A 24905-nucleotide genomic window follows, 5' to 3' on the forward strand; every position below is an offset into this window, starting at 1 on the left:
GTCCTGGATATTCACTTGTAAAACAGATGAAGCACTATACGATCGAAATAATTTTTTTCTCAACAAACTTTACACATTTTTCTTACCCAGTATGTAAAGAATTTGCTCTGGTATAATAAAATAATAAAAGAAGCTGTTTTCTGCAGTCTCTCAAAGTGTTCATAGCCAAACCTGACATAACACAATGAAATGTTAAACAATGAAGATCAATATCCAGGGGTTTCTAGAGAAATTACATCCGGAAGGGGGCGGGCGCAGGTGAAGCTTAGCCACGCCTCCTTCTCGCGTTTTCCTAGCACGGGGCGGTGCTATTTCTGTAAGCCCCTCCTCCGTTCTGTTGCCTCCGCACGGTAGTGTTGAGCTGAGAACAGACTCCCGTGGATCGGAGCGCAGATCCGCAGCTGACCCTCATCACACAGACACTCTGTTCGGATAACACACCACCTTCTGCAAAACACCGTTTATGGTTTTAAGTGAAGATTTCACCATGTCTCGCACCGACGAGGTTCACCGCATTACGGAAAATGTCTATAAGGTAAAGTGCATTGATCCAACTCTTGGAACAACTTATCGATCACAGGTGGTGATCTAATGGGCTAATCCGTGTCACGAAAGTGCATGCTTTATGAGTTATCGTCGGTGTTCATTGTGTTGAATATGATTATTGTCTTTAGTGGGTTTATGGTTAGATTTGTCATCATTAATGAACTTGATGAGAGATCAAGTTTCTTGTTCGTGTTGATAGTGTCATTTAAATGCAGCTCTCCATGAGAACAGAAGTGATTTGCATTGTTTTTCTTACTTATCTGTCAAGATAAGAACATAACCTCTCTCTCTCTCTCTCTCTCTCTCTCTCTCTCTCTCTCTCTCTCTTTTCACACACATCTATCTATCTATCTATCTATCTATCTATCTATCTATCTATCTATCTATCTATCTATCTATCTATCTATCTATCTATCTATCTATCTATCTATCTATCTATCTATCTATCTATCTATCTATCTATCTATCTATCTATCTATCTATCGTGATCGCCGATCATTTTTTACAAATTGTTTAAATGTCCCATGATTACCGATATGCAGAACCAATTTAATTGGTTTTATTTATACTTTTTGACTAAGACATAATTAATAATTTTATCAAAACTAAACATAATGTGTATTATGAATATTTTAATGCTTTTAAAGTAATTATTATTAATTATTTATTTAATTTGCAAGTGTATTTAGGCTCAGTTTACGATCTAAGTGGTCACAAATGTTTGTAGGCTAGTATCTATCTATCTATCTATCTATCTATGTATCGTTCTATCTATCTATCGTTCTATCTATCAATCGTTCCATCATCCCACCGTTCCATCGTTCCATTTATCCATTGATTATATTTTTATGTCTGATACAATATACAGATTGTGTTTAAATGCTTGGTAACCGATATGAATTAGTTTTATTTTTGAGTTTTCACTAAGAAATAATCCAATAAAATATTGCAAAAAAATTCTAAACTATATTAATTAAACTATAACACTAACACATTTTGTTCTAAAAACAAGTGGTCATTCATGATAATGTAATGTAAATCAATCTGTCTCCTCATGCATTTTTTCCCTGTTGTTGTTTTTGTTGTTTCAGCTCTTTCCCTGTAAACCTGTATTGGTTGCTATGTTTATTGGCATGTGCTCTGTCGGGCATTCCAGCATAGGTGGTTTAGGGAGGGGGGACGTGCTGGTGTGTGTTGCAACAGGTTCAGTCAATGTGTGTCTCGTCAATGTTTCAATAGATTCCCAAAAGGTTTCGGTTGCAGTTTTTGGTTTGTAACTTTAAAAAAAAAAGTTAATACTTGCCACACCAGTAGGATTATGGCTCTCATCAGATACTTAAGCCTGTTAAATAGGCCACCTGAAGTCCAACACCTAAAATGAGGACAAAGAAACTATTCTGGTTGATCAAGGGCAGGCGGATGTCTCCTGTGTCTGGGGTGTTACTCTTAAAGCAATGGAAACCTAACTATGAAGACTAGCTTACAGCACAATTCACATAATATTTTCATTGGGCTAACAGATATTTAAATTCTAGTTTACTGTGTCAGTCTGTATAGATTTACATTTCATTAACCTAAAGTGGGTTAGAGCTCACGGGAGGGCTTTGAATTAGACCACTAGTTGTCTATTGATGATCTGCGTTTGCGTGAGCTTTGTTTAACCGAGAATCGTTGTGTGCCAATTCAGTGTTGGCGTCTTTCAGGGGTGGTGCTCAGCTGGATCTTTCGTCCAGATCCACCCGCTATTCAGATTGCTTGTTAAATCAGCCAGCTAAAGAACATAGATTGAGTTCAAAAAGAGTGCAGTATTGATGATTGTGTATGTGTGTGTGTGTGTGTGTATGTATGCATGTGTGTGTGTGTGTGTGTGTGTGAGAGAGAGAGAGAGAGAGAGAGAGAGAGGGAGGGACAGATAAGAGGGGTAAACATCAGTGGAAGTGGTGGGATGTTTAACATCTGCTGAAGTATCACAGGAAAGCCAGAACTATGGAAGCTTGTTTCCGCCACGGTAGATAAAAAGTTAATTAAAAGCAATAAAAAAAAGGTCATTGAAACTTTTTATTTCACAGTTCTGACTGTTTTTTCACAATTGCGAGTTTATATCACTATTGACATTTTTCAGAATTCTGAGTTTTAATCTCATACAGTAATTCTGAGTTTACATCTCGCAATTCTGACTTTTTTCCCCCTCAGAATTCTGAGTTTACATCCCACAATTCTGATTATTTTTCCCTCAGAATTCTGAGTTTACATCTCGTAATTCTGATTATTTTTCCTTCAGAATTCTGAGTTTACATCTCGTAATTCTGATTATTTTTCCCTCAGAATTCTGAGTTTACATCTCGCAATTCTGACTTTTTCCCCTCAGAATTGTTTACATCTCGCAATTCTGATTATTTTTCCCTCAGAATTCTGAGTTTACATCTCGCAATTCTGACTTTTTCCCCTCAGAATTGTTTACATCTCGCAATTCTGATTATTTTTCCCTCAGAATTCTGAGTTTACCTCTCGCAATTCTGATTATTTTTCCCTCAGAATTCTGAGTTTACATCTTGTAATTCTGATTATTTTTCCCTCAGAATTCTGAGTTTACATCTCGCAATTCTGACTTTTTCCCCTCAGAATTGTTTACATCTCGCAATTGATTATATTTCCCTCAGAATTCTGAGTTTACCTCTCGCAATTCTGATTATTTTTCCCTCAGAATTCTGAGTTTACATCTCGCAATTCTGACTTTTTCCCCTCAGAATTGTTTACATCTCGCAATTGATTATATTTCCCTCAGAATTCTGAGTTTACCTCTCGCAATTCTGATTATTTTTCCCCCAGAATTCTGAGTTTACCTCTTGCAATTCTGATTATTTTTCCCTCTGAATTCTGAGTTTACCTCTCGCAATTCTGATTATTTTTCCCTCAGAATTCTGAGTTTACCTCTCGCAATTCTGACTTTTTCCCCCTCAGAATTCTGAATTTACATCTCGGAATTCAGTTTTTTGTTTCTGCCACAGGATTTTTTAAAAAAGGTAATTGCCATTTTTTTTAATATTACAATTCTGGCTGTTTTTCACACAGTTGTGAGTTTGACTTATAATTATATCTTATAATTCAAAATTTCCTTTGTGACTCAATGCATGGGTGTACCAGGGCGTGTGTGTGTGCATGTGCGTGTGTGTGTGTGTGTGTGTGTGTTCTGTTGTTACTCAACTGTGCACACAGAACACTCCCTACCTGTGAGCAATAGCTGTGATCCTGCTGGAGTTGCTATGGATTTAAAACAAGCCTCACCTGTGAGTCACAGCCAGCCCTCAATCACTCAGCCTCCTGGCGTCAGACTCTCAGCAACAGGGCCCAGTCATCCAGACAGTGCCAGGCTCGGTCGGATCTCTCTAATCCCATCAGCCTCCAGGCGAGCACCAACGGCAGGGCTGACAAGACCTTTGCCAGCTGGTGGGTGACATAACTGCTGTCCACTCACCTGGGTGAGCTGAGGTCAAGCCACTTATGTGTAGTTTGAGGCCAGACTCATACTGTGTGCTAATGCAGGTTGCTAAAGCATTGTTAGCATACGGTTTCATTGTACTTGCGTTTGTTCTTGCGTCACTGTGGCAGTAACAAACCTCAGGCTCAGGAGTTACCTTTAAATATGTAGCTCAGAGTTGTGGCTTTGATTCCCGGGCAAAACATGTACCTAGTACTTACTAAAAATCCTCTTGGATTAAAGTGCCTGTTGAAGCTGCTGGAATTGTTTTGCTAACTGCTATTTTGCTAACTTCAGCCACACACCCTCTCTTCTATCTATCTGTCTATCTGATTTTTTTTTTCTATTTTCCTTTTAATATCTCTATTGGGCCAGTGGTTCAAATTTTTACTTGCCCTGCCAAAATTTTCACTGGCCCCACCACAAAAAAAGCAAAGAATAAATAAATAAAAATAGGCCTAGTTATTGTTTTCGGTGTTTTATCCCATGTAGCCTTAATAAATAAGGCTATGATACTGAAAACTACTAGCCTAAAAATTTCAAACATTAGTAAAGACAAGTAAACAGTCAGTAATAAAATGAGAGCAAAATCAAATTACGAGCAATAGCAAAAATAAATACAATAGAACAAACAGATAAATTAAGTAAACAGTGCTTTTCAGGTTTTTCAGGTTGGTCTAACAGCTTTCAGGTACAGAAATTGAATAAAGTAATCAAATATAAAATATCTGCATGGTCTTCACTGTATAATATAATATAATATAATATAATATTTTTATATATATATATATATATATATATATATATATATATATATATATATATATATATATATATATATATATATATATATATATATATATGAATCCTTATTAAAGTTACAAATGCTATTCAGTCAAGAGCAGTGAGCAATATTTATTTATTTTATTTATTTTTTATTTCTATTTTTTTTGTCTTATTGTTTGATTAACATTAAAAACATAGGCAGAGTCAGGTATATTAGGCTGCTGTCACTTTAAGACCTAATTCATGTCCAAAATACTGTTTTCATTCCACTGTGCTACTTTTCCATTCTTCATCAGTATAAACGTGCTAGACAGACGTCTTTAACCGTTGCGCTCATATTTTGCAGTGTCTCGCATATGACATGGCATTCTAAAAACGCCATTCAAGTTAAAATAAGTACTAAACTGCGGTGCAAACTAACATGGCGGCGCCCATTGTGCATATAGCTCAACTAACGCGATCATTACAAAGGTGTTTAAACACATCCACTTGCACAAATTTGACAATCAGAATATCCAATATTTCATGCTATAGTTATCAAATTTGTGAATATTTTGAATAAAAAAGGAAAAATTAAATCTAAGCAGATCATCAGTCATACAGCGCTATTGTGGCTGCGGTATGTCAAGCAATGATGCGTCACCATGGAAACGTTAAAGCGATACTTTCTAAATAGCGGTCGCTTGAAAAACTCACACTGGGGGTTCAGCCATAATATTTTAAACTTATGTGTGAAAGGGAAAACAGCCAAAATGCGTTCTGTGTGAACCACATTGTTTATATTCACTTAAAGGGATAGTTCACCCAAAAATGAAAATTATTCCATGATTTACTCACCCTCAAGCCACCCTGGGTGTATGTGACTATCTTCTTTCAGATGAACACAATCTGAGTTATACTGAATAATGTTCTGGCTCTTCCAAGCTTTATAATTATAGTGAAGGGAGCGTGAGATTTTGAAGCCCAAAAAAGTGCATCCATTCATCATAAAAGTAATCCATAATAAATCCATTAATCCATTAATAAAGGTCTTCTGAAGCGAAGCAATGGGTTTTTGGAAGAAAAATATCCATATTTATAACTTTACCAACAATAAATAGCTTTCTGGCAGACAGCTGTAAGCATCAATTTATGCCAAAAGAGTAAGGATGTAGGAGTATCGTAAGCTTAGACGCCTCTCATGGCTCAAACAAATCAACAAACTCAAGCCTCTCTTCTCTTATATCAAAATCCTCCGACATTTCACTTAAAAAAATTCTTGTTTTAGACTTCTAACTCGTGACTTTGTTTTGCTCTATCCTCTGCGCTTTTGCATTCTTCATTGCATCATGCATCAGGTTAGGGGTTTATCTTCTACAGTAAAACGATGTGTACAGCCCTCTGCCAGAAGCTAGATATTATAGTTTATAAAGTTTTAAACAAGGACATTTTTCTTCCAAAAACTCATCGCTTCACTTCAGAAGTGCCTTTATTAACCCCCTGGAGTCGTATGGATTACTTTTATGATGTATGGATGCACTTTTTTTGGGCTTCAAAATCTCACGTCCCCTTCACTCCCATTATAAAGCTGGGAGGATATTTTTTAATATAACTTCGATTGTGTTTGTCTGAAAGAAGATAGTCATAATTTTCATTTTTGTGTTAACTGTCCCTTTAAGACATTAACCTTTAAGACATAAACTAACTAGAGGATACTCGCCAATACGGGCATTTTGCCACAATTTTGTGTGAATATGTTTATTCAAGAGTAAGAACACTTGAAAGAAGACTCAATTTAGTATTTTTTCGCGCTGTCTAAAATATGGCTTTCTGGGTGAGATCTATCTATCGCTATAGCGTTTCTTGTGGCAACATTCTGAATGCAACTCATAATTGCATTTCATTATAAATTGACCAAAAGCATTTTGTGCACAGATTTGTGCAGGCTAAAGTATGTATTTCATCCTAAGAGGGGATTACTTTGAATTTGTGTAGTGATTGATTGGAAACTCCTCCTGAGGTGGTGATCAGGCTGTAGGGAGAGATGTGACGGGACAGGGCATGTCTCATCACGTCTACAGGTGAAACAATGTGATAGGAGTGTCTCTAACACCTCTCCCAAATAGTCAACTTAGAGTGACATAAACATGGTTACCATGTTCACGCAATCCCGGGGGAAACTTAAAGGTGTGTCCATTTTTTTTATCCTACATACCATGACTGATATTAGAGAAGAGAAATAACAAGCAAAGGTTTCAGTTACAATATGCATATTACTCTCCCGTAAATCTCTTTGATGAAAGCATTATCATACCCGACAGGCGTGAAATTTCATTTGTTCAGGAACTCATTTCATCAGAGATCACCAGGAGCAAACTATATATTATATTTTTTATTTTGTTATTTTTTTGAAGGATTGAGAGGACATATTTTTCATGTTGGTAAGGTGGTTTCTTAGCAACAACATGCTACAAAATGTTTCTGTCATGTCTTTCAGTGAGATACACAGAGCGCAGATAGAAACAGACATTGAGAGCATGTATTTGGTTATATTCATCAATAATACATAAAAAGTTCTTGTAATGGGGCTAATGAGCTGTTACTGTTTTTATTTTATCTAGTTCTTAAAGGGACAGTTAGCCTAAAATGAAAGGTTTTTTTTCATCATTTACTCACCCTCGTGCCATTTCAAAACCCATTTGACTTTTTTCCTTTATAGCACAAAAAGAGTATTTAGACAGCACGTTGAAATTGCTTTAAAGCTCAAAAAAAGACAAAAAAAAAAAGCACCAGTAATTATTAGGGCTGGGTAAAAAATATCAATTTCTCGATTTTAATCGATTCTCATTTTCACGAACCGATATCGATTCTTAAATCCCAAGAATCGATTAGTTTAGAATGTTTTCAGTTGATGAATGAGCAGAATATGCAGCGCCTCCCATCCAATAAATCGCAATAATCTTTGTGCTTTGTTACTTTTGATATGAAGCAAAGTCTCAGATTTCAAATGACATCCATCTTATTATGAGATTCAAAAAATAAGTACCGTTTTGGCGCTGTAAAATGTGGCGTGACAGATCGCTGTAGCGCCTCAGTTAAAGAGAACTGGAAGCACTGAGCTCATGTGAACGTCCTCTCCTCCGCTTTAATACCAGTTACAGCGCGAAATAAACATGAATAAACATCTGAAGGTATGTTAAAAGATACAGTACAACTTACCGAAATCCGTATCATGTCTCGTGTAATCGCTCAATCAGTGTTTCAACCTTGGAAAGACGTCAATAAAACAGCTTGTAAACAATGTCACGTAACGTCACATTTACCTCAGAAAAACATATTCAGTGACCATAAACTCATTAGTCAGCTAGAAAAGTGTACTTTAGAAAGCAACATTCTGATAAATATAGCTATGCACCGTTACATATTCATTATAATTTTTAATGTTCTTCAATATTTAATGCATGTTTGAATAAATCATTTATGACAGCTATGATTTAAATGTTTATATTTCAAAAAAATGAATTGGAGTAGAAATATGATTATGTAATTCTAAACTTTATTTATATCAAAAACATAATTGAGTTGTATATAAATAAGTTAATTTAACCTTCAATATTATTATAGTAGTACCAACTGACTGCCATGTGTAGTTTACAGCATTAGTTGAGAGATTTTTTTTTTTCCTCTAGAAAATTTGCCATGTACTGTAACTGAAATACTACATCCAAAATAATCGATATCGAATTTAATCGTAATCAAATCGAAAGCATGTGAATAGTAATCGAATCGAATCGTGAAAATTGTGACAATACCCAGCCCTAGTAATTTGTTGGGCCGAGACAATACATCGATTCTTGATCCGCGATACAAAGAATCTGGAGTGATTCTGATGATTCTCTCTTGAATCGATTCTGAACTTAGTTTTTAGCAGCAGATGGCACTACTATGTGCTTTAGAAATACGCGTACACTGCCTGCTTCCAGTTCCTTTACACACACCGCTTAAACCTAAAATAATCATTCATAAAGTTTGAAAAGGTTGAAGCGAATTGCAAGTGTGTTCGCAGTGGACTGTTTACATTAATCTCACGTCATAAAAGCATTCTGAGCCGAGTTGCAAGAATATTTAACCACTTATGTGACTCAGCCGAATGCACAAGCGCTCTCCAGCACTCTTCTTCGTAAGTGTTTGAGAGTGTGTGGTTTATGTATCCTAAAAACTAAACTAAACTTTTTTTTTTTTTTTTTGGATGCTGTCACTCTCTGCTTTCATTATAAGGGAAAGAGCAGTGTGAACATTCTTCAAAACTTCTCCTTTCATTTCACTCAAAAAGACTGAAACAAATAATTTCAAATCATGAGGTTGCACTACAAATAATCCGTATCCATCAGTTTGACTGAATGAAATGTAAAATGTCCTTCATGTTCTATTTTCAGTCGCTACATTCTTTTCCTTCTGATTATTTTCTTATTTTCCTTTGTATTCTGCTGTAACATTATGAAAAAAGATAACATACTGTGGAATTGTGATCTTCTGTACAGATTTATGATATATCCCATGAATAATTCACTGGAATGCATAAGAATCTCTTGTTTTCAGTCTTCACATCTCATACCAGGTTGTTTTCATACAGATGCTTTAAAATGTAATTGTCTCTTTTCACCATTAGCTGTGTTGACTGGAATGCTTTAAAAGCAGGTAAATCTGTCAAAATGACGAAAATCACTTTTTATCAATTTTATCACTGAATGTTTCAGTTAATTAACATTTTTGATTAAGGCAACATGTTACATAATTTGGGTTGCAAAGGGGTGGAAAGATTTTGGTAAATTTCCAGATATTGCTGGGGAATTTTGGAAATATTCCAATTTAAAAACTCAGCTGGAATTTAAGGAAATCAAATGGAATTCATTGGAAATTTACAATAATTTATACAAACTGTGTCATATGCAAACATAAATTTTGTTTGGTCATATGCAAATTCCCTATGATCTGGTTGTTTTTTTCCAAGATTACACTGCAATTTTTTTTTTCTTTTTCAATACATTTAAGTTCCCTGTTATAGGCTAACGTGCAGTTTTGCAAATTTATTAAAATTGCAAAAAGGTTGCTACATTTGGAAAATGATGAGGCAAATATGAGTTTCAATTATTTTCACTTTTTTTTCCTCATTATTTAGCCTCAAAACTGAACCTGATTTGGAAAGGCTGCAAATTTTCAGTGAACCACGTCTCTGTTATCAGTAGTAAATGCTGCTCCATCTGAAAGCCAGAGGGCGCTCTCATGCAGAAACTCCAAATCAGTGTTGCCAAGTCCGCGGTTTTTCTGCGGAATTTGGCAACTTAACAGTGTTTGCACGGTTTGAAGCGAGCCCAAATAACATGATATTTAGCCCCTGGAATGTGAATTTTACCCCCGGAACATGATTTGGCTAGTTTTGAGTAGCAATTGGGTGGGTTTTGTTGTGAAAACCAGGCAACCCTGCTCCAAATATGCCCCGCTGAAGTACGATTTAACGCACGTCATTCCAGGAAATCCCTATGGGCATCGTACTATCGCTGTAGCTGACTAAACAAAAGATTGAAATGGTTTGATTAAACATGACTAATAAGCGCACAACTATGACAGTATAATAGGTTTATTTTAGGGCTGCAACGATTAATCGCGATTAATCGTTTGCAAAATAAAAGTCTGTTTACGTAATATATATGTGTGTGCTCTGTGTATAATAATTATGTATATATAAAAACACACACATACAGGTATAAAGTTTAGAAATATATGCATGTATTATATATATATATATATATATATATATATATATATATATATATATATATATATATATATATATATATATATATATATAAACATAAATATTTTATATATAAATATAAAATTTTTCTTAAATGTATACATGAATGTGTGTATAATAATTATTATACACAGAACACACACATATATATATTACGTGTTATTTTGCAAACGATTAATTGTGATTAATCGTTGCAGCCCTAGTTTGAGTTCTTCAATCCTTCTCTGGTATTTTCATGATAATAAAGTACATTTATACTTCAATGCTAATCGACATAGCCTTTATCGCTGTATAGAATACCATGAAATATGTTGTGTGTTAGTCTGTGTAAGAAGCCAAATCATTTCACAGAAGGATGTTTTCAAACACTCAACTAATGTTATGAAGTGAGTTTGGAGTAAAAACATGTTATTAAATGTTGTCTTTTGTTTGACATGAGATTAAAAATGTTTGTCATCTTTGGAAAGATAAAGGGTGCATTTGAAAATTGAATGAAAAATGAAAATTATGTCATTAATGACTCACCCTCATGTCGTTCCAAACCCGTAAGACCTTCGTTCATCTTTGGAACACAGTTTAAGATATTTTAGATTTAGTCCGAGAGCTTTCTGTCCCTCCATTGAAAGTGTTTGTACGGTGCACTGTCCATGTCCAGAAAGGTAACAAAAACATCATCAAAGTAGTCCATGTGATATCAGTGGGTTAGTTAGAAGTTTTTGAAGCATCGAAAATAGATTTTGGTCCAAAAATAACAAAAACTACGACTTTATTCAGCATTGAATTCTCTTCCGGGTCTGTTGTACATCCGCTTTCACTCCACAGTGACGCTGCTGCTTCTTCTTCTTCTTCTTTCCTGTTTTACGGCGGTTGGCATCCAGCTTATTGGTGCATTACCGCCCCCTTCTGCTCCAGACAGTGACGCGATTAGGACATCCGCGACATGCACACCTACGCACCATTTTAAAAAATATAGCAATACCAAAATACAAACAATGTAGAATAGCTTGAATGCAGCGTGCGTCTCCCTCAGACTGTAAACGAAGCTCGGGCACACTAGATAACACGTCAGCAGCGTCACTGTCCGAAGCAGAAGGGGGCGGTAATGCACCAATAAGCTGGATGCCAACCGCCATAAAACAGGAAAGAAGAAGAAGAAGCAGCGTCACTGTGGATTTCAAGTTAATTGTGATTTATCGTGCAGCCCTAGTACCTATGCTGTTATTTTTTCTGTGAAACAATAGAGAACATGGTCTAATCATTTTAACTAGATATATTATGGTGTTCTTTTTAATGGAAGATTGTTTCTGCCATTAAAAAAAAAAAAAAAGATAATTGCGACTTTTTATCTTGCAAATATGGCTTTTTTTTCTCCACAATTTTGAGATTACATCAACTTTTTTCCTCAGTATTAGGTGATATAAACTCGCAACTGCATGAAATAATGTTAGGATTGCAATTCTAATGTAATTTGATTTTATGTCAGAATTGTGAGAAGTCACGATTTACCTTTTTTATTCTTTATTCAGTGGTGGAAACAAGCTTCTGTCATTTTGTGGAAAAAAAAAATGCTGCTTAAAGGTTATTAAAAATTCTCTTTCTGTTTCATGGAAAAACAACAGCTAATGGGTTTGGGACAACATGAGGGTGAGTAAATAATGACAAAATGTACTTTTAGTGTACTATCCTTTTATTTGTGTCATAACATTACAGTTCCCCTCTTTGATAGTAACACAGTATAACCGAGTAAAAACCTCTAAGAGAGAGAGAGAGAGATTTTTTTCCCATGTAATTGGTAAGTAAACAGAGATGTACTCTTGTAGTGTAAACTATGGCAGCTGTTTACTCCTTCCGAGGCTTTTAAGGAATGTGAGATACTCAAGTCCTATGAAATTCCCACGGCCCTTTGACAACTAAACAATCAATATGTTTGCAGTTATTCCGCTGACAAGTTAATGGATCTCTCGACCCTATGATCACTCGCAATGTATTTAATAAGTGTAAAACAACTTTCTCCGGTCGCCTTTGTGATCTCGACAATGATATAGTTTTTGTCGGTGTGTCAGAAGTCCCTGGGCCCCAAGAGATTGCATTTATCATAGGTTTCCCGACAGTCATTTGAAAAGGAATGGGTTTTATAAGAGATGGATTCACTCCGTACACCCACTCTCTCCTCTCCGTCTGGGGGTGGATGGCTCTGAGCCGTTGCCACATCTTATTGTCTGAGCTCTCTCTTCAAAGAGCTCTCTATCTCTAATACTCAGAGCTCACAAGTAACGTCGCAGTACGCTCACGGAATACACACCTTTAACATTAGCAGCAGCGCGCTTTGGATTTATTGCATAATGAATCAACACATTAAACCTGATGAGGGTTAACTAAGGCGAACGCTTCGTGCATGTGGAACGGAAGCTTGCTTTAGCATGTCCATTAATTGAAGAAATGAATGTTTCTAACTTTTGGTTTTTTAGAAATGAAACTCTATCAAGCCCTTTCCAAACTATAGTTTATTTAATTTATCTAGTAACCATGTCCAAAAGGGTGTATACATCCATCACAAATTAATTCTGTCATGTTTGTATTTTTTCCCCCACTTGCCATTTCCACCACTTCTCAAATCACTTTTTGGAATAAAATGTCTGGCTCCATCTTGCTAAGGATCATTTAATTGCTAGGAGTTTCACACCTTTTGTGTAGATAGAATTTAATAAACTTACAGCTTGATTGGAAAAGACACAATTCATATTTACCTTCCTTTTTTCTTCACACATCACATCTCATATCCTCAAGTATTTTGTTTCCTTGGTAACCAAGTGTGTGTTTGTGTGGGTCATTGACGAATAAGGTTTTTAAAAGTGTAAAAAAACATAATGGAGACATAATTAATTTTGAGGTTTTATTAAGTGTTAACAATGAGAACAATGGTTTTTATAATCAATTAAGACTGCTTTTGTCATTTTTTTTACAAAATCTGTCACCAAAAAGGTCATTTGGTTTAACCAAAATGTCGGTTTTACTGAATGACACTTTTGGTTACACCGAATGACGATATTTTTAAACGATGCTAACAGGCTGATATCTAGCTAGTTAGCTTTCTAGCTGGCAAAAGGACAATCAAACATTTTATATTTAATACAAGGTTTTAAAATATTACAACATTTTCCATGTTTTATAGTGGTTGTACCGAATGACCTGATGTTTCGGGACGTGTATGAACAAGTGAAAACATGAATTTTTCGAATAGTTAAGAGAGTTAGTTACTTCACAACCATGTGGTCCTTTGCAGGTGTCTGAATGTTGTCACATCCTGTCACATGATATTGAACGCATGACTTGATTCAAAATGGTCCCTTTATATTGGTTACTCCAAATCCAATTTTTCTGGACATTCATAACAAAGAAACGACTTTTACACATAATTTTAATACCATTTTGCAAAATGTTGATATATGATGTTATAAAATCATACCAGAATAAAAAATATGTACATTTATTACATTTTAAGATATTTTAATCACAAATTAAATGGAAGATTCAAAATCTTTAAAATACCTTTTTTTAAATACCTACAAACATTTATTATGTTAAAGATTCAAGGTTTCTTGACTTTGTTTTAACTTTATATATCATCAAGTTATCAACAACAACTGTTTTCAGCATTGATAATAATCAGAAATGTTTATTAAGCATCATATTATCATATCATAATGATTTCTGAAGGATCATGTGACACTGAAGACTGGAGTAATGATGCTGAAAATTCTTCACAGGAATAAATGACATTTTAAAAAATATATAGAAAACAGCTGAATTGTAATAACTGTAATAATATTTTGCAATATCACTGTTTTTACTGTATTTCTGATCAAACAAATGCAGCCTTTGTAAGCTCTTTTAAAATTGTTAAAAACTTCACAGGCCCCAAACTTTTGAAAGGTAGTGTATATCAAGATATATATAATATCCAGTATTATCAAAAGGGTGAACAACACTGAGGTATAATTGCCCAGCCCTACACCCCAGACTATATATAAACTACCAATAATGGCTTATTCCCCCTCAACCAAAGGTTACAGGGAGACAACCTCCACTTTCGTCTGAAAACAAGAGCAGATTGTTCACAAGAGAGTTCTTTTTGAGCACTCAAGGTTACAGTTGACATCTTCAGAGAGATGTAATACAGTTTTGCCCCATTTGTCACAGCAGGACTGACCCCTGTAACCCAGACATAATGAAAACGTGTTTCTATAGGAAAAGAGTCATTTGAGGGCCATTCGCTCCATAATGGCCCGGCAATAAAACCGTTAGAAATAAATGTATCCTTACTCTGTGCTAATCCCATTCCTTATGCCTTCATGCCTCTAACCAACTGCTGGTAAATTAGTGCTGGAATCAAAAGCAGAGGAGGTTTCTTTCGGCCGACTCCGTGACCTTCCGCCCGCACCTCCTCCTGAATAATTACAGGCCCACATCTCCACACAGCAATTACAGACCATTTCCACAAGGATCGAGAAGCTCTGTTTCTCTCACCCACACCCGATTCTTGCTCCCACATTCATCTGCTCTTTCAAAGGCCGCTCCTGAGATCTCACTCTCTTCTTAGTTTTGATAGATTTTAGACACCAAGTCATTCTGACCTTTCCAAAATCATTTTGATATAACTTTCAACATGTTTTGGACTTTCTTCAAATGCGGGCTCTTTCATGACCTCGGGGTCGTTTTTTTTTTCGTTTTTTTTTCTTTCTTTTTGATAAATGGAGGTCACATTAAAAGCTCAAACACATTTTTTAAATTTACCTGCACTACCTTTCAAAAGTTTGGGGTCAGTCATTTTTTTTTTTTTTTTTTTTTTTTTTATAAAGTTCAAGGCTGCATTTATTTGATCAAACATACAGTAAAAACTGTAATGTTGTGAAATATTATTACAGTTTGTTTTACAACTGTTTTCTATTTGAATATATTTTAAAATGTAATTTATTCCTGTGATCAAAGCTGAATTTTTAGCATCATTACTTTGTTTACGTCCGAACGCCAACTCCGTATTGGCCGAAGCTGAACACGTGAGCAGCATGACCCATGTATGTGATGCTGACGCAGGAGCCGGCCAATAATGAGCCGGCATTCGGACGCAAGTAACAACGTTCACTACGTAACAACGGTTCAAATTGTTGAATAAAGTCATTATTTTTGTTTTGTTTTTGCGCACAAAAAGTATTCTCGTCACTCTGTAGTCACATGGACTACCTTTCTGGATGTCAAAAGGTACAATGACGTCGCTGCCTATGTGTGGATCAGATACCCTTGGATTTCATCAAAAATATCTTAATTTGTTTTCCGAAGATGAATGAAGGTCTTACGGGTGTGAAACGACATAAGGTTGAGTAATTAATGACAGAAATTAAATTTTTGGGTGAACTAACCATTTAATTTACCTTATGAAATTAACTATTTGCTCTACAAAATAGAAACAACTCTGTTAAATTAAGTTCATGGTAGTTGCATGAGTTTTTTTTAAGTAATGTGTACAAGGATTGTTTGTGTGAAACTAACAACAGTGAAAAGTTCATTTTTTGAGTGTTTGAAGAGAACACGAAAAGAGACACGAAAGAGAACTCATTTTGGCACTTGTGCGCTGTTTTCTGTGCTGGGCACATCCGGAGTATGCGCACAAAAACCTGCCTCTCATATAGTATATGAATACTGAATTGAGTTCTTCCTGTGCTTGACCGGACAAATACGCACAAAATTATGTCAAAATATCCTGGTAAACACAGTCATTCTTGTCTTAAGTGAACGTAAACAGTTGAGAAAGAAAACGCATGTGTAACAGTTTATTAGATCCATGCATTAGGTCTTAAAGTGACAGCAGCCTAATATACCGGCTGCCATCTGTGTCATAACTTTTAATCATAACTTTGTCACAACTTGTCAATCAAGAATAAAAGAAAAAGAAAATCACTCACTGATCTTGACTGAATAAGTTTGCTAATTTTAATAAGGGCTAAGCTATTGCTAATTTGCTTATTTGTGCTTAATGCATTACTGACTGTATACTTGTCTTTAATAATGTTTGAAAATTATTTTAGTCTAGTTTATTAGTTGTTTTTAGGCTGCTGATTTTTGTCCATGGTATTCAGCTGCAACAAAGTGTTTTGTAAAAAGACAGACTAAATGTGTTTGATATCTAAATGTTTTTTACTATATTGGAATTGAAAGTGGGAATCGATAAGAATCGGAATAGATGAGCAGAATCGGAATTGGAATCGGAATCGCTAAAATTCAAATGCTACCCAACCCTACCAATCTGCGTTGTGTTTCGCTGTAGGTATGTGGCGTATTGAATGGAGTAGTTTAATGATCAGGGGACACTGAGTCCTGAGCTACTAATTAAGTTCTCAAAAATAAATCAATCAGCGTGTAACCTGCAGAGGAATAGACACTCTCAAATGTTTCCATGGAAACCATCATTGAGCTGCGGGAATATGAAGTGTTGTCACAGGGTCAGGGGGTTATGTGTTGAAAAGCGCCGTCTAACAGCTTCACCTACGTTCTGAAGAAAAGACACATCTGTCCAGCTCAGATGACTCTGCCTCTCTCAGACCTGCTTCATTTAATTGGGCTAATTGAATTTAGATACACGGTTATCTCAGCAAATGACGTGGTGTCAATCGCCCGAGCTGCCAGGCTTGCTTTCTCTCGTTACATAATGTTACATTGACTGTGTTAATCATACAGGATTTGTTCATCTTGTTCTGACTCTAAATTCTGATTTGAAGTCGTTGTAATGAAGCACAATAGTGCTTAACAATTCACCTCTCCTTGACTGCTCGCATACTCAAGTCTGAAATGCAACAACAAAAAGTATCACTATCTATTGGAGTGCTGCCGGACCAATCAAATTAAGGGACTTGAGCTAACCGTTCAGTGGTGATAAACGCACACCTGTGAACACACATTCAGTTTTAATTTGCTATGTTGCTTTACAGTCTTAAACAGCTTCCAGTTTTGAAGCTTTGGTGTTTCTTCAACTAGGGACACTTTTGGGACTGTGAACGTTTAGAAAATAAACTCCATGAAAACATTTTTTTTTTCACACTAGTTTGTTTCAATTGTCTACTAACGGGATCTAAAAGTGGAAATGCCACAAAACCAGTCATAAGTCGCACGGGTATATTTGTAGCAATAACCAACAATACATTGTATGGGTCAAAATGATTGATTTTTCGTTTATGCTTTTTAAAATCATTAGGATATTAAGTAAAGATCATGTTCCATGAAGATATTTTGTAAATTTCCAACTGTAAATATATCAAAAATGTATTTTTGTGAGTGGATATGCATCGCTAAGGACTTCATTTGGACAACTTTAAAGGCGATTTTCTCAATATTTTTATTTTCTCAATTTTATTTTATTTTATTTATTTATTTATTTTGCACCCTCAGATTCCAGATTTTCAAATAGTTGTATCTCGGCCAAATATCCCAACAAACCATATATCAATGGAAAGATTATTTGTCCAGCTTTCAGATGATGTATAAATCTCAAATTCAAAAAAAAAATGTGACCTTTATGACTGGTTTTGTGGTCCAGTGTCACATATAAATACTGGATGATAAACTTAAACGAAAATAAGAAATGTTGACTTGGGAGTTGAAGTACTAAAATTACTACTAAAACTAAAACTGAAATGAAAACTGAAAATATAAAAATAAAAGCTAATTCTAAGCATTAATAAACATTTACATATAACATTATAAATAATATTAAACTATCACTGTTTCCACAACAGAATGTACTCAAACAAAATACATTTCTTTGAGATGTGGTGGAAATTACAATAAAACAAAGGCATTTAAAATGAGCAAAAATATATGATAAAGTTTCCAATTGTATAAAACCAACAGCAAATAAATAAATAATATTTATATATTTATTGCCTATTTATTGTCAGCTTTTATCATTTTTCTCTGGCCAACGTTTAAAGCATTGAGCCAGTCGAGCTCGTCTTTTGTAGCGATTTTATCACACGCATCATGCTTAACAGCTTTTACCCATGGCAAAAGGAAGGCCACCATGGTTTGATACAGCCAGACTTTCACTCTGTTGTGAAAAATTCCTTTTCTTATTTCCATTTGTTCAGATAGTCGAGGACATTTGTTGCGCATTTAATATACTGCAGCATGAAGCTTTCTTGTCGTCTCATGTGCGTCAGAACACAAGGCTGGAGGTAAACACAGGCCTTACTCCAGCAGCTCTGTGGTGCGATCAGGCCAGTGAAGTGCATTCTGGGAATTCCTGCACATAATGGGAGGATCGTTGAGGACCCTTCAACCACTCAATGGTTTTAGGATGACAGTGTGTTCCATAAGAATGTTCAAGCCTAGTTTGAGCACAAGACAGAAAGAGGAGTTTGCATGGATTTTCTGTGGTTGTTCTTTAACCAGTGATGAGTGATTTAGTGCTTTGCATGCAAATCTCGTTTGGTATCTTCTTCACTCATTAAATAGGCTGATGTACAATTTTTAACTCTGTCGAATAGATCTCCGTGGGTCCTTTTTTAAATGGCAGCTTATAGATAAATTTGTTTGCATTATCATAGTTATCTCAACTGGTGGGTCATGGCCCAAAAATGGGTTCTGAATCTGATATATGAAATACTGAATCTGAGTATTTCTCTTTGTTAATGTTCAGTGTTTGTTCCACGTGTTACACTAATAATTAACATTTTTGCTGTTGTGTATGCATCTCAAAACACTTTGACCTCAGTGCATGATTTGTAAACTAATAAATTCCAATATTTTTAAACACATAAACAGCTCCATATATTTGGCTTTTTTTGATGTAGTAAACTTGCTAGGTACCTTACCTGGTACAGCGCTTAACTTTCAATCACTCGAGTCCCGTTGAACACGTGTAACGATAAAACAGACTTTTGGAATCGAGCTAAAATGCCATGGTTGCTTCGACAAATGCATTAGGGTTGGGACAATACATCGATTCTCGATACAATTATTCAGTATCAGTTCTGATATTTTCTGAATGTATCACAAATCAATTCTGAGTATAGTTTTTAATAGCAGATGGCGCTACGTGCTTTAGAAACAGACATACTCTGCTTGCTTCCAGTATCTTTACAGACACCACTTTTAACCTAAAATCATTCATAAAGGTCGAAAAGGTTGAAGCAATTCACAAGTGTGTTCGCAGTGGGCTGCGTTTACGTTATAAGCCAATCTTTTTATCTGCACTGTTTGTTCACTGGTTTGCACTCTATCTGCCATGTGCCTTGCGCTGCTTTATTTAACTTATTTATTTTTTATATATATTTTCTTGTAATATCTTTTTTACATCTCCTTATTGTATAGTTATATTATATTTACATTGATTTTGTAGATTATTAAGCTCTACTGTTAGTGTTATCTGTATGCACCGCGGGTCTGAGAGTACGCAATTTCGATTCTCTGTATGTATGTACTGTATATGTGGAAGAATTGACAATAAAAGCAGACTTGACTTGACTTAATCTTGCGTCATAAAAGCATTCTGAGCCAAGGTGCAAGTATATTTAACCACTTACATGACTCAGCAGAACGCACATGACTCTCCAGCACTCTTCTTCATGAGCATTTTTAGAGAGAGAGTCGCGATACATTCAGAAAATATCAGAATTGATCCAGAATAATTGTATCGTGAATCAAGAATTGATGTATTGTCCCAGCCCTACTGTTGGTTAGGTTCAGGGTTGGGTTTAGTGTAGGCTCTTAAAGGGTTAGTTCACCCAAAAATGAAAATTATGTCATTAATGACTCACCCTCATGTCGTTCCAAACCCGTAAGACCTCCGTTCATCTTCGGAACACAGTTTAAGATATTTTAGATTTAGTCTGAGAGCTTTCTGTCCCTCCATTGAAAGTGTTTGTACGGTAGACTGTCCATGTCCAGAAAGGTAATAAAAACATCATCAAAGTAGTCCATGTGACATCAGTGGGTTAGTTTGAAGTTTTTGAAGCATCGAAAATACATTTTGGTCCAAAAATAACAAAAACTACGACTTTATTCAGCATTGTATTCTCTTCCAGAATCCTTTCCATTGAATTGATTCCATTGAATCCTTTCATCTGTCGGTGTTGGTAATGCACTTTTACGTTGCCGTGGTTGTTTTTGGCGATTAGGACATCCGCAACATTTTGAAGCATCGAAAATACACTTTGGTCCAAAAATAACAAAAACTACAACTTTATTCAGCATTGTATTCTCTTCCAGGTCTGTTGTCAATCCGCGTTCACGACTCCGCTTCTTCTTCTTCTTCTTCTTCTTCTTTCCTGTTTTACGGCGGTTGGCATCCAGCTTATTGGTGCATTACCGCCCCCTTCTGCTCCGGAGTGTGGTTCACGACTCCGCAGTGACGCTGCTGATGTAAGACGCTGCTGACGTGTTATCCGTCCGAGCTTCATTTACAGTCTGAGGGAGACGCACGCTGTATTCAAGCTATTCTATGTTGTTTGTATTTTGGTATTGCTATATTTTTTAAAATGGTGCGTAAGTGTGCATGTCGCGGATGTCCTAATCGCCAAAAACAACCACGGTGACGTAAAAGTGCATTACCAACGCCGACAGATGAAAGGATTCAATGGAATCAATTCAATGGAAAGGATTCTGGAAGAGAATACAATGCTGAATAAAGTCGTAGTTTTTGTTATTTTTGGACCAAAATGTATTTTCGATGCTTCAACAAATTCTAACCGACCCTCTGATGTCACATGGGCTACTTTTATGATGTTTTTATTCCCTTTCTGGACATGGACAGTCTACCGTACAAACACTTTCAATGGAGGGACAGAAAGCTCTCGGACTAAATCTAAAATATCTTAAACTGTGTTCCGAAGATGAACGAAGGTCTTACGGGTTTGGAACGACATGAGGGTGAGTCATTAATGACATAATTTTCATTTTTGGGTGAACTAACCCTTTAAACCTAAAATCATTCATAAAGTTCGAAAAGGTTGAAGCGAATTACAAGTGTGTTCACAGTGGGCTGTGTTTACGTTAATCTTGCGTCATAAAAGCATTCTGAGCCGAGGTGCAAGTATATTTAACCACTTACATAACTCAGCAGAACGCACAAGCGCTCTCCAGCACTCTTCTTCATGAGCATTTTTAGAGAGAGAATCGCGGTACATTCAGAAAATATCAGAATCGATCCAGAATAATTGTATCGTGAATCAAGAATTGATGTATTTGTCCCAGCCCTACTGTCTCACCAGACGTTTAATTTCCATACTACCAACGTAATAAAATGTTACCAGATACATGTCTCCTTGTCTCTTTCAGATAAAACTAAACACACTTTTAGTGTCACTTGCTGGAAATTTCACTTTGAAAGTGTTGTGAAACAGAAATGTGGCTTGCGTTGCAATTGTAAATATGTTAACCAAGGTAAGAAAACTGCATTTGTTAAGAGATTTTGTGGAGGTTTTAATAATCTAGCATATTGGGGCTGTGCAGTACATGGTAATATTAATAATTGTTTGTTTTAAGGACATTTTGTACTGTAAACAGTTTTAATCTTGGGTTTGGTCACCGCTTGATGTGTAATATCCAAACTTGGTTGTGAACAATGTGAAGTAAAACCAGTTGGGAACCACATTGACAGGCTTGTGTTTAGGAGTATTCGTCGTGGAGCTTGAATTGGAGATCGAAATGGAGACTAGATTTGTATTGGATATTGAAAGTAGGCCTGCATTCATAAGGCTTGCCCAGAAAAACAGAGAGAGAGGGTGAGGATGATCCTGCCTTTTTTCAGCCCCTTGATGTGATTAAGACAGGGGTCTGATTGGGGGGGGGTGGAACAGTACGCTAGTCATTATACTGATACAGTTGCTATCCTCCACACATTCCTCTCTGATTGCACACAACATGTGCTCCGTCTGCCAAGAGCCCATGCACAGACCTCTGCCGCATTAGATTAGCACTGCCAGCATGTTGTCAAGCGCAAGGCCAGCTGTTGTTGGGTTCTGGACATTTGTAGTGTCAATCATTTATTAAGCCTCAAAAAAAACAGAAAAACATTGCTGGTGTTTAAACGGAAACTTCCTACCTCTTTATTTTATGCTTGAAAAATTGTCCTTAATGTAAAACACTTTATTATTATTTAATTTATAATTTTATGATAGCACAGATGGAAGGCAAGAATAATTCCTGTGTGATCAGACCCCTTAGTGAACCCAAACTCATCTTCAATCTGTTTTCAATAACTTTTTAATACTAAAAACTTGTTTTGCTTCAAAAGAATTTGATTTATGTAGGAGATAATGTATGATAAGATGGTCATAATCGTAAAATACACCCAGACAGTGTGATCAGGGCCCCAAGAAGAAAATAATTCACATCTGCAATAATGTCTTATCTCTCCTCCCAGCCTTGTTTCCTCTTAAATGCTTCTTGGAGTGTGTTTAAGTAACATTTCCCCTTTGCCTTTTATTGCTAACACTTAATTTCCTTTATTTCTGTTTGGTCAGTGCTAATGTTAGCTATTAAACTTAACATTGGTTTCCCCACTGCACCATAAATGCTGGGTGGTATGGACAATGGTTGCCTCGGTCAGTAAAGGTTGTAGGTTTTACCCTGGAAGTAGTATATGATGTGGTTTTGTTTGGAAATAAATGGACACACTGGGCTCAGCTTCATATATATTAATGCGTTACACCGTGTCTACACCAGACACAACTTTTTTCGGGCCGCGCCGCAACAGCTTAAAGCTGTCTACACTGAACGTGACAAGAAGACCGTTGGAAAGCACTTGGACTACTTCAGAAATAGAATGGGGAATCAGTTTAATGTTGGGAATTTGTCGTGGCGCAACACAAGAAATTCCCGACAGTAAATGCGGCATAGCCAGTGTAGACAATATCACGCATTATAATGGGTTCTGTTGTCTGCTCGCGTCTGATGTAGACACAGTGTCAATTTTGACAGCCTAAATAAATATATAAATCGTCCGTCCGTCCGTTCGTCCATCCATCCATCCATCCCCTTGGTTTTGGGACGTCTGCCCATGCACATGAACTTTAATGACATCCCATTCTTAATCCGTAGGGTTTAATATGGAGTTGGCCCACCCTTTGCAGCTATAACAGCTTCAACTTTCCACTTCAGCTTTCCACAAGGTTTAGGAGTGTGTTTATGGGAATTTTTGACCATTGTTCTAGAAGCGCATTTTCAAGGTTTCAAAGTAATTGATGTTTTATCAATGTATTTTATCACAGCCAAAGAAAGGTTATTCATAAATCAGTGACATTTTCTGGAAGGCTTTATTGCTATTCTTCAGTTGTTCACAAGATATGTACAATCAAAATTTAATTATGACGCATACCAGTTTCTTTCTGCCATAATTCTTTAATTGACACACCTTCACCTCAGAAATATGAGGCTCAAAGACAGCTCAAATAGCCAAGCACCTTAAAGGGTTAGTTCACTCAAAAATGAAAATTCTGTCATTAATTACTCACCCTCATGTCAGTCTACACCTGTAAAACACTGCTTTGGAGCGTTACGTATCTTTTGTGTCGAATCAGTGATTCGGATCGCGTATTAAACCACCAAATTGCTGAAAACATGTGACTTTGGCACTCCGAACCGCTGATTCGATTCGTAACGCTCCGAAGCTTCATGAAGCAGTGTTTTGAAATCGGCCATCACTAGATATGTTAAAAAGTCATTATTTAGTTTTTTTGGCACACAAAAAATATTCTCGTCGCTATATAATACTAAGGTAGAACCACTAAGTATGTTTTTAGTACCTTTATGGAAATTGAGAGAAGAAGTTCCATTGCTGGCTATGAAGGCCTCACTGAGCCATCGGATTTCATCAAAAATATCTTAATTTGTGTTACGAAGATGAACGAAGGTCTTACGTGTGTGGAACGACATGAGTTTGAGTAATTAATGACAGTATTTTCATTTTTGGGTGAACCAACCCTTTAAATTGAACAACTCAGGCCTGTGGCGACATTTCTGCAAAATGATGTTACGTTGCTTCTTGCACGTTTCTTGACACTTTCAATGTGAAATAGTGGTGCTAAAAGCACGTTTTATTTTATCTGAAACAGATGAACGTGAATCTGGCAGCGTTTTATTATGCTAATTATTGTACATATTTAGGGCGCAAAAATAAGTCTTTATTAGTCAATAATCTGCCCTTGTAATCATGATGTGTGTGAAAAGGACTTGAAGGAAGATGGAAACTCTGGTGAATTGTATGAATAGGTAAGTTTTTGGAGTTGTGCAAAAATGTAGGAAGAGGCA

General features: G+C 36.1%; 1 protein-coding gene across 9 annotated transcripts in view; it reads left to right on the forward strand.

Moving 5' to 3' along the window:
* The first annotated feature begins 334 nt into the window (after positions 1-334).
* The window catches only part of baiap2a (BAR/IMD domain containing adaptor protein 2a), a 132827-nt gene continuing 108256 nt past the window's right edge, over positions 335-24905 (forward strand). For 7 of the 9 annotated variants that reach the window (XM_048183033.1, XM_048183009.1, XM_048183065.1 and 4 more), the window contains exon 1: positions 336-535. In XM_048183033.1, the coding sequence (XP_048038990.1) occupies positions 464-535 (72 nt within the window). In that variant the 5' untranslated portion in view covers positions 336-463. Of the gene's footprint in view, positions 536-24905 lie in introns of all 9 variants that reach the window. The other 2 variants (XM_048183001.1, XM_048183050.1) reach the window with 2 other exon arrangements.

This window comes from Megalobrama amblycephala, linkage group LG1 (assembly GCF_018812025.1).
Source record: "Megalobrama amblycephala isolate DHTTF-2021 linkage group LG1, ASM1881202v1, whole genome shotgun sequence".
NCBI lineage: Eukaryota > Metazoa > Chordata > Actinopteri > Cypriniformes > Xenocyprididae > Megalobrama > Megalobrama amblycephala.